The 16,035-nt window shown below is 40.6% G+C and overlaps 1 protein-coding gene and 1 long non-coding RNA gene across 2 annotated transcripts; one reads left to right on the top strand and one right to left on the bottom strand.

Annotated features, from left to right (window-relative positions):
* Positions 1-1,097: 1,097 nt before the first annotated feature.
* LOC125186491 (pleiotropic drug resistance protein 2-like) lies at positions 1,098-7,929 on the top strand. The gene is made up of 21 exons (XM_048082860.1): positions 1,098-1,343; positions 1,879-2,283; positions 2,354-2,474; positions 2,556-2,644; positions 2,714-2,798; positions 2,874-3,164; positions 3,238-3,328; positions 3,400-4,300; positions 4,406-4,566; positions 4,651-4,754; positions 4,836-5,001; positions 5,080-5,166; positions 5,231-5,334; positions 5,413-5,745; positions 5,826-6,116; positions 6,182-6,265; positions 6,343-6,476; positions 6,562-6,789; positions 6,873-7,044; positions 7,113-7,367; positions 7,570-7,929. Exons 1-21 carry the CDS (start codon positions 1,201-1,203, stop codon positions 7,837-7,839), a joined length of 4,515 nt encoding a protein of 1,504 aa, XP_047938817.1. The 5' UTR covers positions 1,098-1,200; the 3' UTR covers positions 7,840-7,929.
* A 300-nt stretch (positions 7,930-8,229) lies between these two features.
* LOC125186492 lies at positions 8,230-8,847 on the bottom strand. The gene is made up of 2 exons (XR_007170455.1): positions 8,702-8,847; positions 8,230-8,517 (listed from the first exon to the last, which is right to left on the bottom strand). It is a non-coding gene; the product is annotated as an uncharacterized LOC125186492 (long non-coding RNA).
* Positions 8,848-16,035: the final 7,188 nt, after the last annotated feature.

Genomic DNA, 16,035 nt, shown 5'->3' with positions numbered 1-16,035 from the left:
CGAACTTTCGATATAAAAAATTTTCATATCGTTATCGTATCGATATTTCGATATATCGTACCGAAATTCGATATATCGTACCGAAATTCGATATATCGTTAAATATCGATATATATCGAAAATAAAATATCGTCTAAAATATCGATATATCGAAAATTTTCGATATATATCGTATTTTCGATATAAAACGATATATCGCGATATAAGAAAATTCATATCGTTATCGTATCGAAAACTTACGATACGATTCGTATCGTATCGAAAATTACGATATATCGAAAATTCGATAATTTTTCGATATTTTTCAATACGATACGAGCGATATATCATTTTTTCGGTATTTTTCCCCAGCCCTAGCCACACTTGTAACAATAATTATTTTTTGGCTCACAGTTGAATTAGGAATTTTAATACTGCTATTTTTTAGAGTATTTGAAATGAATAATTTTAATATTTTTTGAGAAAATGTTAGTACATATCTCTCCGAGAGTCTCATTTCTAAACGGTGCGGGTTTTAAGAAATGTTAAGAAAAGTGGGTGGAAGAAAGTTAGTGGAATAGGGGTCCCACTTGTATATATTAGTTTTAAATGATATGTGAGTGGATTGAGTTAGTGGAATGTGAGGTCTCTTTTTACCGTTTATGGTAATTATGAACCGAGAATCTTATTCGTTGACGGACAAAAATGGAAAAATAGAACTCTTATTCGTGGACAGATGGAGTAATTTTAATCAATAATTATAAGATATCTGATAACAATTTTATAATTTTTTGAGGAAAAAAAATCAATGCACAATTGTAATCAATAATTGTAAGATTTCTGATGATAATTTAATAATATGTAGTCTCAAATTGAAAATTTGCTAAGAAAGTTATAAAATAATTTTATAATCAATTTTATTATTAATTTATTATATTTTGATTTGATTTGATTTGATTTATGCATTATTCGATTATTATGCCAATTAAAGTTAAACCTGAATACTATTTTAGAAATCTAGAGTTGATTATTTGGACTTTCGAGGGCTTCATTATACTTATACCAGAAAATTAAAAATATATAAATGCCCACTCACTTAAAAAACTAATTGCCCAAAATGAATATCCCTAATTGACTTCTCCTTCCTCCAATCTTCAAATTTATCGGCGGAGTGCAGCCTGAGCTCAAGCTATCTGGGCAGGGGCGGAGACCGAGCGGAGGATGGCCGTGAGCGGGAATATTCCGGGTCCACCGCCGGCCAAGCCCCCGCCCTATGTAGTTCTGCCGCTGCTTCATAGGGTTATACAAAATGACATAAAGAATTGTTACATATCTCATGTAAGCATCATACATACTCATATAAGGTATAAGTTGTTTGTTTTAATTATATAGTAAGTATTTAATTTAATTTTAAGATATTAAAAATTATTATTGGCATTGTAAGTCCATCAACAATACTGATAGTAAAAGTATTTTCTCCATTTTCAAAAAAATAAGAAGCTCAATTTATTAGGCCAGATCAAATAGTTTAATGTGATAATCTATAAATTAGTGAACTTGTCAGGCTATTTTGATATATCAACTCATGTAATATGTGTATGCAAGAAGGGAATATAAATAGAAACAATCATATATTCATATGTATACAGAAGCTAAAAATGATAACATTGTACGACAAAAACATGGATAATTCAAATGCATATGTATGGCATTTTTAATGCCGTTAGCAGACAAACCATAGAATATTTTATAGATATAATAATGTCACCTACAAAATTCTCTTATGCCAAATTTTGTAAATGTTTCTTACCTTTTTGTCAATTGTATATATATACCAACCCCAACATTGTAACATTGCAACACCAAAGAGAAACATTCTAACACTGTCTTCACAAACAGAGAGCACTGTAGCAGGCTTGAAATGGCGGCTGCAGTGGCACGAGACGAGTTGACACGGTCCATGAGCCGTAAGGCGAGTTTTGCATCGTCCAGTACTAAAGGCTGGGCTTCTGCAAGCTTCCGAGAGGCGTTTGGAGCTCAGGGAGGCGACGTGTTCCAGAAAAGTGGGAGACAAGACGATGAGGAACAGCTCAAGTGGGCTGCCATTGAGAGGCTCCCTACTTACGATCGGATGAGGAAAGGCATCTTGAAGCAAGTGTTGGACAATGGCAACGTGATTCATGAAGAAATTGATTTTGGTAACCTTGGAGTCCACAACAAGAAGCATATCATGGACACCATGTTGAAAGCTCTTGAAGATGATAATGAGAGGTTTCTTTTGAGGCTTAGAGACAGAATAAATAGGTAATATGTTTTTACTCATCTGGACTATTTTGAGGGAGAAAACTGAAGTTGTTTATGTTTTCCTCAATAGGGTTGGAATTAATGTGCCAAAATGTGAAGTTAGATTTGAGCATCTATCTGTTGAAGGAGATGCATTTGCTGGAAGCCGAGCTCTTCCTACTCTTTACAATTCAACTATAAACGCCGTTGAGGTACTGTTTTTTAGTCTTTGAAAGAATTTCCGAAATATTTTTCTTTGCAAATATTAGTTGGAGTTTCTTTGTTATGAATAGGGAATTCTTGATTTCTTGAGGCTTTTCCCATCCAAAAAGAAGACTGTTAGGATACTAACCGATGTTTCTGGAATAGTGAGGCCATCAAGGTATAGAATCATAATTATGTAGTTACTTGTTTCGTAATTCTAGTATTTACAACTGATTTCTGTAAGCAGATTGACCCTTCTATTAGGCCCTCCGAGCTCTGGTAAGACGACGTTGCTGAAGGCGCTTGCTGGGAAGCTAGAACAAGATCTAAGGGTATGAGTACCTTCAACCCATGTGACATCAAATTTTACTTTTTATAACGGATCGTTTCCCATTTTCTGAAACCAGGAGAGTGGGAAGGTCACCTATTGTGGCCATGAGCTGAGGGAGTTCATTCCTCAGAGAACTTGTGCCTACATAAGCCAGCATGATCTTCACCATGGGGAGATGACAGTGAGGGAGACCTTGGATTTCTCGAGCCGTTGCTTTGGTGTTGGAGCTAGGTATGAACTGCTAGCAGAGCTTTCTAGAAGGGAGAAAGATGCAGGCATTAAGCCAGATCCTGAAATAGATGCCTTCATGAAAGCCATTGCTGTTTCTGGGCAGAGGACTAGTTTGGTGACAGATTCTGTGCTCAAGGTAGGTTTTCTTCATCAAATTTAGTCTACCAGCATTTTATATTAATCAAGTGATCAATTGATTCGATAAATAGGTTCTTGGAATTGATATTTGTGCTGATACAATGGTTGGTGATGAGATGAGGAGGGGAATTTCTGGAGGGCAGAAGAAGCGTGTGACGACTGGTATGACCGAAAAATTCTACATTTCTTCGACTAATTTGAAGGAAATGCTTATGTATTGACATATAATGCAGGAGAGATGTTGGTTGGCCCTGCAAAAGTTTTCTTGATGGATGAAATATCGACTGGTCTAGACAGCTCCACGACATATCAAATCATCAAATACATGAAGCAAATGGTCCACATTATGGACATAACCATGATCATCTCCCTCCTCCAACCTGCCCCTGAAACTTTCGAACTTTTTGATGACATAATCTTGCTTTCAGAAGGGCAGATTGTCTACCAAGGCCCCCGTGAGCACGTTCTTGGTTTCTTTGAGAATGTGGGATTCAAATGCCCAGAGAGGAAAGGAGTAGCCGATTTCCTACAAGAAGTCACCTCCAAGAAGGATCAAGAACAGTACTGGTCAAGGAAAAATGTGCCTTATGAATATGTATCAGATTCTGATTTTGCCTTTCGCTTTCAATCCTTCCACGTCGGGCAGAAGATCTTTGGTGAGTTGGGAGTGCCATACGACAAGAGTAGAGTTCATCCAGCTGCATTGGTGAAGGAAAAGTACGGTATCTCCAACAAAGACCTGTTGAAGGCATGTCTGTCTAGGGAGTGGCTGCTAATGCAGCGCAATTCCTTTGTTTATATTTTCAAGACAACGCAGATCACCATCATGGCTCTCTTCACCTTCACGGTGTTCTTCAGAACACAGATGAAGCATGGACACATTGATAACGGAGGAAAATTTTACGGTGCCTTGTTTTTCAGCCTCATCAATGTCATGTTCAATGGGATGGCTGAGCTTGCAATGACCATTTTTAGGCTTCCTGTGTTTTTCAAACAACGGGACGCCTTGTTCTACCCGGCTTGGGCTTTTGCCCTCCCAATTTGGCTCCTGAGGCTTCCAATCTCGGTCATGGAGTCAGGGATTTGGATCATTCTCACATATTACACTGTGGGATATGCACCTTCTGCTAGTAGGTACGAGTTTCAACGTTTATACTTTTCGATAGTCTATTACTAGTGAGTTTGTAAAGGAATAAAACACATAAAATTTCTAACCAAAACAAGCCAAAAAAATCACAGGTTCTTTATGCAGTTCCTGGCGTTTGTGGGCATCCATCAGATGGCATTAGGCCTCTTTCGTTTCATAGCAGCGCTTGGAAGAACGCAGGTAGTTGCAAACACTCTAGGAACCTTCACATTGTTGTTGGTGTTCGTACTTGGTGGATTCATCATTGCCAAAGGTTAGCAACAAAACTTCTTGAATAATACTAATACTGAGGCCATACATCTCTATACTGCAACGTGCGTCATCTCTTTTGCTGCAGATGATCTTCAACCATGGATGAGATGGGCTTACTATCTTTCTCCTATGTCGTATGGCCAAAACGCGATTGTCATAGTAGAATTTCTCGATCCTAGATGGTCTGGGGTAAGCTGGCTGATACTATATATAACTACATAGCCGTAGAAAAATGTTTACTTCTCTTATGTTGTGAAACTCGACTTCCAGAAAAATGACGATGGCAGATTTGCTGGAAGAACTGTGGGAGAAGAGCTATTGGCTGGAAGGGGAATGTTTACCGAACAACACTGGTATTGGATTTGTGTTATTGCACTCTTCGGATTTTCTCTCTTCTTCAACTTGTGCTTTGTTGCTGCGCTAACATACTTGAAACGTAAGACTCGTAGTTTCTGTTTCAACATTAGTTGTGAAACCTGAATCTTGCATAAGTTCATCTATGTCTTGCATGCAGCATTGGGAGATTCAAAATCTGGTGGTTCAATCTTGGAGGATGAAACTACGAAAAACAGAATTAGTGCTAATGGCCAAACAAATGAAGGTTTGAAACCATTAGTTTTCTTCCTTAGGTAGCATTCTAGTCATAATAATGACTGATTTTGTAGTGAGAAATGCTCAAGAACAAGATACCAAACGCGGGATGGTGCTTCCTTTCAAACCCTTGTCGCTTTCCTTTGATAACGTGAACTACTACGTTGATATGCCTGCAGTAAGTAGCTTGTACACATCTCATCTTTCTCATAATAAAAGTTAAACAAGGGCCTATTAGAATGAAACTTTTTAACAGGAAATGAAAGGCGAAGGGGTTGAGGAGACACGTCTGCAGCTACTGAGGGGCGTCAGTGGTGCATTTAGACCAGGAGTTTTGACAGCATTGATGGGAGTAAGTGGTGCCGGGAAAACCACATTGATGGATGTTCTAGCCGGAAGGAAAACAGGTGGATACATTGAAGGAGACATCAGAGTTTCAGGTTTCCCAAAGAATCAAGAAACGTTTGCTCGTGTGAGTGGCTACTGTGAGCAGAATGACATCCATTCCCCACATGTCACTGTCTATGAATCTCTCCTATATTCAGCCTGGCTCCGTCTTCCAGCAGATGTAAACAAGGCAACACGGCAGGCAAGTTTCATCAACTTGCATCTTTCTTGGAGTTTTATTTATTTTCCCTTTTTATGATCATATCCATAGTGTTATTTCAGATGTTTGTGGAGGAAGTGATGGACTTAGTTGAGCTGAACTCGTTGAGAAACTCCCTAGTCGGGCTTCCTGGAGTCGATGGTTTATCAACAGAACAGAGGAAAAGGCTCACCATTGCGGTTGAGCTAGTTGCAAATCCATCAATCATCTTCATGGATGAGCCAACGTCGGGCTTGGATGCTCGAGCTGCAGCCATTGTCATGCGTGCTGTGAGGAACACGGTCGATACAGGGAGAACCGTCGTTTGCACAATCCATCAACCAAGCATAGACATCTTTGAATCATTTGATGAGGTAACATAGTCACCTTCTCATAATCCTTTTCTTAAGGCCTAATTCCAAATTCTCTTTTCATTCAGCTATTTTTAATGAAGAGAGGTGGGCAAGTCATATATGCAGGACCTTTGGGCAGCAACTCTCAACTTCTAGTAGACTACTTTGAGGTTAATTTCATCACCACTTTCTTCTCAAACTAGTACTACATAAAACATTCTTACGCATTTGTTTTCACTCATTCCAGTCTATTTCCGGAGTTCCTAAAATCAGACAAGACTACAATCCAGCTACATGGATGCTAGAAGTTAGCTCTGCAGCAGTTGAATCTCAACTAGACATGGACTTTGCAGAAATCTACTCTAACTCTGATCTCAACAGGTATCAAAATATATAGAGGCTATCTTTTCAATCTACCATAATAATAATAAAAAAAGAAGAAGCTTATCATATGTATCAACTGTAGGAAGAATCTGGAACTTATCCAGAAGCTGAGCAATCCAGAAGCAGGATCACATGACCTCTTCTTCCCCACCAAATACTCACAACCTCTTTTGGTCCAATTCGTGGCGTGTTTTTGGAAACAATATTGGTCTTACTGGAGGAATCCTCAGTATAATGTGATCAGATTCTTCATGACAACAGTGATTGGCCTTATATTCGGCGTCATCTTCTGGAACAAAGGAACAACAATGTACAAGTTTATGTTACAGAAAATGGAAAGATGAAGGTTGAAACATGGTGTTTATTAAACAAGTGCGGTGGCATATTTTGCAGGTATAAAGAACAGGACCTGACGAATCTTCTAGGAGCAATGTATGCAGCAGTGCTATTCCTAGGTGGAACAAACACATCTGCAGTTCAATCGGTTGTGGCCATAGAGAGAACAGTGTTCTATCGCGAGAGAGCTGCAGGGATGTTCTCAGCATTGCCTTATGCATTCGCACAGGTGTGAAACAAGTTGAATGGCGCCTGGCTTGATCGTGCCTTACTGAGCCTTTTATATCTTTTTGGCAGGTGTCTGTTGAGACAAGCTACATCGCGGTGCAGACATTCTTGTACAGCCTTCTCCTGTACTCAATGATTGGATTTGAGTGGGGAGCAACCAAGTTCATATGGTTCTACTACTATGTGTTCATGTGCTTCGTCTACTTCACCTTCTACGGCATGATGCTTGTGGCTCTCACACCTAGCTACCAGATTGCTGCAATTCTCATGTCATTTTTTCTCAGCTTCTGGAATCTCTTCTCTGGTTTTCTCATTCCCAGGATGGTAAGACAACACATGTATTTTTATTTTTTTTATTTTTTTTTATTTATTATTATTATTATTATTATTATTATTATTATTATTATTATTATTATTATTATTATTATTATTATTATTATCCATTCATCTAGGATTAAGTGGTAAGAAAACACATGTAGCAGTTGTTTGTCATGCTGTAGTAATGAAATTGCAATTAATGTTGCAGTTGATCCCGGTGTGGTGGAGGTGGTACTACTGGGGCTCTCCGGTGGCATGGACGATATACGGGCTGGTGACGTCACAACTGGGAGACAAGACGGAGCATGTTCTTGTTCCGGACCATGGTGATATGCCTATTAAGGACTATCTTAAAGTTGTCTTAGGTTATGACTCTGATTTCCTTGGATATGTTGCCTTGGCTCATGTTGGATGGGCTTTGCTCTTCTTTGTTGTCTTTGTCTATGGCATCAAGGTCTTGAATTTCCAAAGGAGATAGCTATCCAAAGGATTTAGTGCTTCTATTGTTTGTAAGATCCATCAAATGTTTTTTTCATTTCCTTAATAAATAACAAGAATATTCAGTTAACTTCAATGTTTCTTCTTAAGAAAATTATCAAATCAAATGAATCCAAATTGAACTAGACAATATTATGTTCTAGCTAATTCAAACTAAAACTTTCGCCTTGTAGTAATTTATGTAAATTTAAATATCAACACAAGATAGTTGATAGATTATGTCTTTGAGTTGATAATTTATAATACAAAATTGAAAAATTATATATTCTGTATTGGATGTTAGTTATTATTTGATCTCAGTCATATCTCTATAACAAACCAAATCCCCCCAAATTACCAAAAGTCAGATTATATCCATTGCATAGAAATGGGAGCACCAATCAACGAGCACATAAAATAGATTGTGAAAAGTGAAATGAAAGTCCAATGTTAAATTGAAAGGAATAGATGTTAGGAAGAATTGTGTAGCAGATAGTAATGGAAGGATGGTTTTGACTTGCCCAAAACCTGAATTCAAGGGATACTTGATGTAATCTGTGAGATGAATACAAAATTGGCATAAGCTCTCTCCATTCAATCATTTTTCATATTTACGACATCTTTCTATGTAGACAACAACAGCTAACCATCAATCGCAGCCAACATCTGCGAATATAATCTGCAAATAACACAATAACCAAACCATGAGTTAAAACTGAAATAGATCATCTTCAATTTGCTGATGATTATATGAAAACTAAACTATACAGTACAAGTTTAAATTTAATATACATCGTAGTTAAGGATAACAAGTCACAATTGAGCATGAACAACAAAGATGCCAGAGCTTATAGCATTCTTACAATTTCTGGGCACTCAAAATCGATACCAGCTGCCTCAATTCGCTCTCGTCTCTTTTCAGTACACCAGTAACTTATTTCTGTTGTTGTTCTAGAGTAGGGTCGGTTTCTATAATGATATGGATCCAAGTATTTTGAGGAAAACCAAATTGATGTTTGATCTTATCCTTTTTTTAATGTAATATAAAAATAGATTCAACAACAAATATTGATTCTAAGAAGAATGAAAGATCAAGGAATAGAGACTATGTAAAGAATAAATGTCATTGATGGAATAAAAAAAAGGCATTTAAACCATGTTAATCCACAAGTCTCAAAATACACATTTATTTATTCATATTTTACTTAGAATTGATGAATTCAAACAATCTATAACTAGAAATTTGGATAAAACTCTCAAAAGGAAAACGAATCTCAAGCTCTTAATTCAATCAAAATCTCATTTGAAAAATGAGGAAAAATACTAGTTATACCTTATGCCCGAATTCCAAGAGAAGCCCCACAAAATCTATCTCTACTTCATGTACCCAGCCGGGTGAATTACAAAGCGAATAAAACACCCAGTCGGGTGTTCATTTTAGAACCCTTCCTGCCGGCACTCCGCCCGGCAGGAAGTTTTTAGATTTAACACGAGTTTTAATGCAAAATTGACAAAGTAAAAGAGAATGAGTCCCACCTCATTAGAGAGATTTTTTTTTCAAAATTAGAAAATGCATATCCTTATGAGAGACAGACTAAAAAGGAAAGAATAAATATTCTTGTGGGACGGAGGGAGTATTAGTTTATAATAAAATGTGATTGAGAATGAGTTAGTGAAATGTGGTAACTAATATAAAATGTGAGTGAGAATGAGTTAGTCAAATGTGAAGTCCACTACAGAAAATGATAATTGGATATTTTAATGAAGAGAGAGGGGAGATATATTTATTTTCAGACGTGGACATCTCGAATGTGACGTACGAGTAGAATGTTAACAACTTTAATATGCACATGATGAACCAATAAATAATGTTTGATCTTAGATACACTAGTTGCATCAAAGTGGCGAGATTATAGTATGTCAATACTTGGGAATCTGAAATTTGCATATATAGCATAATAGGGTTATGCTAAAATGACAATCTATTACCAATGATGACCCTTAGATGAGCAGATTCATGGTAGGCATGCATGTCTATGTATTGCAAATTGAATGATTATATCTGATTTTATATCACAAATTACTTGGAACCATATGCCGAGTAGCTTGACTATGTATCGCAAATTGCTTGCTTATGTATCGCACATTGCTTGCCTAGGTTGTCATTTTAACTATGGTGTCATCATAGTGCTCTCTGATTTTACATCGCAAAATGCTTGGAACCATATGTCGAGTTGTTTGCCTATGTATCGCAGATTGCTTGCTTATGTTGTCTAAGTTGTCATTTTAACTATGTGTCACCATAACATACCCCTATCATAATATTGTCTTAAATTTACATTACAATTAAAACCGAACAATCAAGTTTGTAGCAATGAAAAACTAACCGTCCTCTTCCTAGCGATTCCAAGTCTCATAACCGTCCTCTTCCTAGCGATTCCGAGTCTCATAACCGTCCTATTCCTAGGAATGTAAATAGAATAACCAAAACAAACCTTCCATACCAAAATGGTTATTAGGTGGTGTGTCCAACCAATAAATATTTGGACAAATGAAGATCCACATCCAACTAGACATGAAAATTAATGCAATTATTTTTAAGAGATATTCATTAAATTAATTTTATAGAAAATTGCATAACCAATAAATAGAAATTACCATTATATTTTTTACCACTTATATAATATATGTTCATACTTAAATACATGCATAATATAATTTATATTCTCATATTAAGTTACTAATATGTATATAATCGTTTATATGCATGAAAAGAAGATAGAAAAACGAAATTATGGCTATACTTTTAATTTGTGTAGATTTTTCAATCATATATGTATTAAGAAAAATGTACGCACATAAGTACGCAAGAAAAAGAAAATTATAGCCATAAAATTTTAGTCGCCTACTGCATATAAGTACATTGAATAATAATAATAATAATAATAATAATAATAATAATAATAATAATAATAATAATAATAATAATAATAATAATAATAATAATAATAACAATAATAATAATAATAGTAATAATAATAATAATACTCATCCTTTTTTTTGTGAGATTTGTCTATTTCATTTTTTTTTTTTTTAATTAAACACCATTGCGGTGGAGGGTTCGTGGGCCCCTCATCCCTTTATATCAAAACTCAACAGGTACAAAGCTTGGCCACGCCCAAAAGTGACGTGCCAAAGGAAGGAAAAACAAGCAGCCCAACAATACATGGCCACGACCAAAAGTGCCGTGCCGGGAAGAAACAAGACAAACAGGCCTATCAAAGCAGAAGCACCATAAGAGTAAACGGGGGACAAGCTAAAGTAGCTCGACACCTACCTACTCTAAGGCGGCCGCGAGGGAACAGCAGCCGATTGCCAATCACCATGGTTTGAAGTTTAGCCATGATCCTCATCGTGCACACGAATATTAGGTACTCCCATTTCTTCCAATCGAACGATAGCTTTTAGTAACCTTGGGGCTGTTTGGGCATTGAAGCGAGTGAATTCCTCGAGTTCCAATCCCATTTTGGCTAGAAGATCCGCGGCTCTATTCCCTTCCCGGTGGATGAAGGAAATGCGATAATCTCCATGTCTCCTATGCAAGGCCAGGAGGGCCATGGCTCGGCAAACGTGGGCTGGGCCCCAGCTTAGACCCTTGGCTAAGCTGATTGCTTGGGCAGCGTCCGATTCAACCCAAATTGGCTGGGCCAACTCTCTAGCCAAGGCCACTCCATGATGGATGGCCAATAGTTCGGCCTCCAAAGCTGAATGTGCCTCGAGAGGAGTAGAGAAGGCGGCGACCATTCTTCCCAAGTGGTCTCGAATAATGCCTCCACCCCCTGCTCTTCCTATTGATTCTGCAAAGGCACCATCCGTGTTAAGTTTGATCCACGGGTGGTCCGGGGGGTTCCATTTCACCGCCAAAGCGCGCGGGATGGGTTGCCTTCCTTCATCACGGTTTGGGCTGCACACTCCCAGCTTCACATTCTTCCAATGCTTCGGCTTGATACTCCCATTGGCGATGCTGTTTCGTACAAACATTTGGACTTGCCAAATCACATTGAACGGCTTGAACTGTGTCTCTTGATGGCGGCTCCTATTTCGTTCAGCCCAAAGAAACCACAAAATGAGGTAAGGCAAGGAACGACTAAGGTGTTTCTTACTTGTTTGGTTGGCTCTTTGGGGCCAAACTTCAAGCCTATCCGGGATAGTGTCATTGATGCGGAGTGGTGGGGAGGACCCTTCAAACCAGCCATCGAACTCTCTCCATACTCTAGAGGCCCCGCTGCCTTGGATGAAGAGGTGCTGGAGGGACTCCGTGCCGGGTCTAAGGGGGCAGCAAAGGCACTTAGACGCCAACTCGATCTTGCGCCATTGGAGCTTGGTGTCGACTGGAATTCGATTCGAAAGGAGTCTCCAAGCAAAAATGGAGATGGAAGAGGTGAGACCGGCCTTCCAAATGTCATCAAGGCTTGGGACAATCGGCCTCTGTGTACGGATAGTATCCCAAGTAGAGGACACAGAGAAATCGCCAAGGCGAGATAAAGACCATCTCGGGATGTCTGGCCCCCCCGAGATGATTGGGGTATTCCAAATCTTCATAATGATGTGCTGAGGTAGTCCAGCCTGGTCTTGAAGCTGCTGGAGTTTGGGCTCGTCCCAAGTACCCCCGTCCCTAATAAACTCCGAAACAAGGGTCCTAGGGCTGTCCCTCTCATCAAGGCATAGATCTCTCAAGGTGTTATCGCCAATCCATATGTCATCCCAAAAGTAGATTTTCCCTTCCCCAACCAGCCACCGGATATACGGTTGAGCATAGGGTCGAGCTCTTAATATCCTCCTCCAAGTTGGGCTGGCTCGACTCGAGGCACCATGCGTGAGCGGCGATGAATTGAAGCAATATTTAGCCATCAAATATCTTGCCCAAAGGGAGTTCTGCTCCCGGAAACGCCACCACAATTTGATAGTAAAGGCTCGTAGTACCTCTTTGAAATTCCGTATTCCAAGCCCTCCTTCGGCGGTTGGGCGGCAAATCTGGTCCCAACTGATCCAATGGGTCCTTTTCTTCTCGTGTGATGATCCCCAAAAGAACCGAGCCATGAGCTGATCCAGTTGTTTAAGTGCGCTAATTGTTGGCTCGATGGCTTGAAAGATGTGGATCGGGACCGCTTCGAGGGTGCTCTTGATGAGCGTGAGCCTTCCCCCAAAGGACAGGTGTCGGTGGGCCCACCCCGAGATCCTGTTGGCGATCTTTTCCCTAAGAAACATGAACAACTCTGTGCGTTTGGCACCACGGTAGATAGGCACTCCCAAGTAAGTGCAAGGAAACGAACCCGGAGAGAAGCCTCCTTCCCGCTGAATAGCAACGACCATCCCACGTGCGCCTCCACAATATAAAAATTACTTTTGCCAAGGTTAATCTGTTGCCCGGAAATCGCCTCATACTCGGTGAGGCAAGCTCTAAGTTGACGCAAGGCAGGTGTAGCTGCTTGCGTGAAAATAATGATGTCATCGGCATAGGCAAGGTGGCTGATCTCCATGCACCGGCGAGCCACCTTGAATGTCATTTCTCTCTTGCCCAATATAAGCCTATCAATGGCTTTCGACAGATATTCCGCTGCAATCACAAACAAAGCCGGGGAGATGGGGTCACCTTGTCTGAGCCCCCGCGTGGATTTGAAGAAGCCTGAGGGGCCGCCATTAATGAGGATAGAAAACCAGCACGACCCCACACATCTATCAATAAGGGACAACCAAGCTTCCGAGAAGCCCATGCACCTAAGGACTTGGATAAGGAACGACCATTGAACGCGATCGTAGGCCTTAGCCATATCAATTTTAATCGCAACATTTGGGGCTGGTGAACATCTGTGGAGTTCATGGAACATCTCTTGGGCAAGGAGGACATTGTCGTGGAGGAGTCGCCCTTTCACAAAGCCACTTTGGTTAGGGGAGATAACCAACGGGAGGAGGGGGGTGATTCTCGCTGTAAGGATTTTGGTAATGATTTTGTTGATGATGTTGCAAAGACTAATGGGGCGATAATCAGCCCAAGTCTCTGGGAGGGTTTTCTTTGGGATAAGGAGAATGCTTGTCGCCGTGATGCTACGGGGTAAGAAGGCCCCGTTAAAGAATTGTTGAACTGCCGCAATAACATCTGAACCAATAATGCTCCAACAAGATTGGTAGAAGGTAGCCGAAAAGCCGTCCGGACCAGGTGTGCTATCCCCGGAAATATCAAACACCGCTCTCTTCACTTCATCCGCATCCGGAGGTTCGGAGAGGGCCTCGAGCTGGGCTGAATGGGGAAGTGGCTGTATAAGAGTCGGGTCCATCTCGGCAAGGGCTGGGGCATCAGGAGGAAGGAGGTTTTTAAAGAAATCAACCGCAGAGCTTTTAATCTCCAAATCATCAGTAAGCTCAATCCCGTTCACTTGAATTTTATGGATGCGAAGCCTAACCGTTTTTTGCTTCACCCTGCTTTGGTAGAATCTAGTGTTTTTGTCTCCCTCCGCAAGCCATTTCATGGCTGCTTTTTGTCGCCAGAAATCCTCTTCCATCTTTAGGCATAGGATGTAGGTAGCAATAGCTTTGTTGATCGTCTTCCTATTTGTGGGCGAGGGATCAGCTTCAAAATTAGCTTGGGCTGTAGCAATCTCCCCCTCCATAATCTTAATGTTGGCGTGAATGTTGCCAAACACCTCTCTATTCCACCTCTTGAGGGTCTTCTTCACTTTGGCAAGTTTGATTTGGAGACCAAGAAGACCATGTACACCCGAGGGCTGATCCCACGCCTCCCGGACCAGATCCAAAAAACCTTCATGCCGTGTCCACATATTTTGAAATCGGAAGGCACTTCCCGTGGACGTGGTGTTCACCAATTCTTAACGAACAAGAACCGGCCCATGATCCGAGGACACCCGCGGCAGGTTTGTCACCCTAGAGGCCTCAAAAATCCTAGCCCACATCTCGCTGACCAAGACCCTATCCAACCTCTCGAAAAGCCCTTTCTTAGCCCAAGTGTATTCCGAGCCATCAAAGCCCGGGTCCAGCAGTCTGCAATCCTCAATAGTTTCCGCAAAGTCGACCATTTCGGCTTGTCGGTTGGTATCGCTACCAGCCCTATATCCCGGGGTTAAAATGGTGTTGAAATCCCCCCCGATCATCCACGGAGATCCATCTAAGCTGTTTGAGAGTTCCCTCATTTTATCCCATAGCAAGTACCTTTCCACCCTAGCACACTTAGCATAGACGGCCGAGATGGCAATATGAGTAGCTAACCGAGGAGATGTAAATCGGCCATGCAGGATCTGCTCCGAGTCATCTTCGACAATAAAATCAGCCCCTTCTTTCACAAAAATCCAGATCTTTCCGTTGGTGTTGGAGCCTTTGAAGACCAGCCCCAAAGCCTTGGAGTATCGATCCGGATTGGGGGTTGTAAGCGGTTCCATTATTGCAAGAAAACCAATATTGTAATTGTTAATTATTCGTTTGAGGACGTTTTGGGTAGGCGCATTAGCGATTCCCCTAACGTTCCAAAACAGAAAATTGAGAGACATCATTAACAAGGTGAGTTCATACCCGGAGAGGAAGAAGTCCCCCCTTGGAAGTCAGCACCTTGGCATCCGTTACCCCCTTCAATGCGTGGGGGGGGGGGTGTCCATATTATCTTCGGTAATGGGATGCACTTCCCTATCCGATGCCCCACTCTCCCCACAGCCATCAGCATCAAATTCGCCAATTTCCATAAGAGAGTGGTATTGATTAGTGCTCATATAGCTTCTAAACGCCGATCCACCACGTCCCCCTTCCAGCGAGTGTCGTCCAGCCCCCCTCAAACCTCTTCGGCCATTAGAGGAAGATCCCCGCCCTGCATGGTTGCCGCCCCTTGAACTACTAGTAGAACCCCTCTCTTGCGAGATGTGGGCTAAGTCTAAGCTCCCAAAGGTTCCCGGGTTCTCACCCTTGTCTCACGCAGATGTTCATAAAAGAAAGTTGCATTCTCAATGAATTGAATGGTTGCCTAGGTATGGCCCAACTCATCCTTTTATACTGGAACAACCAATTCTACAACACAATTGGAAAATGAAGAATCAAATGTAAAGATCGACACAAGGAATTACGTGGTTTGATCCACAAACGGATCTACATCCACGGACGAAGGCGAGATGATTTTATTCCAGATACAACCAAAGAA

The sequence above is a fragment of the Salvia hispanica genome, chromosome 5 (assembly GCF_023119035.1).
Source record: "Salvia hispanica cultivar TCC Black 2014 chromosome 5, UniMelb_Shisp_WGS_1.0, whole genome shotgun sequence".
NCBI classification, from domain to species: domain Eukaryota; kingdom Viridiplantae; phylum Streptophyta; class Magnoliopsida; order Lamiales; family Lamiaceae; genus Salvia; species Salvia hispanica.
Note: the sequence above shows the minus strand (reverse complement) of the source record. Positions and strands in the feature narration are given on the sequence as shown.

What these genes read in the sequence shown, in the direction of transcription:
- LOC125186491 (XM_048082860.1), top strand. Translation starts at nt 1,201, where the DNA reads ATGGCCGTGAGCGGGAATATTCCGGGTCCACCGCCGGCCAAGCCCCCG. An exon ending in CAACTATAAACGCCGTTGAG is followed by an intron (nt 2,475 to 2,555) that starts GTACTGTTTTTT and finishes TGTTATGAATAG; the next exon opens with GGAATTCTTGATTTCTTGAG. An exon ending in TATGCACCTTCTGCTAGTAG is followed by an intron (nt 4,301 to 4,405) that starts GTACGAGTTTCA and finishes AAAAAATCACAG; the next exon opens with GTTCTTTATGCAGTTCCTGG.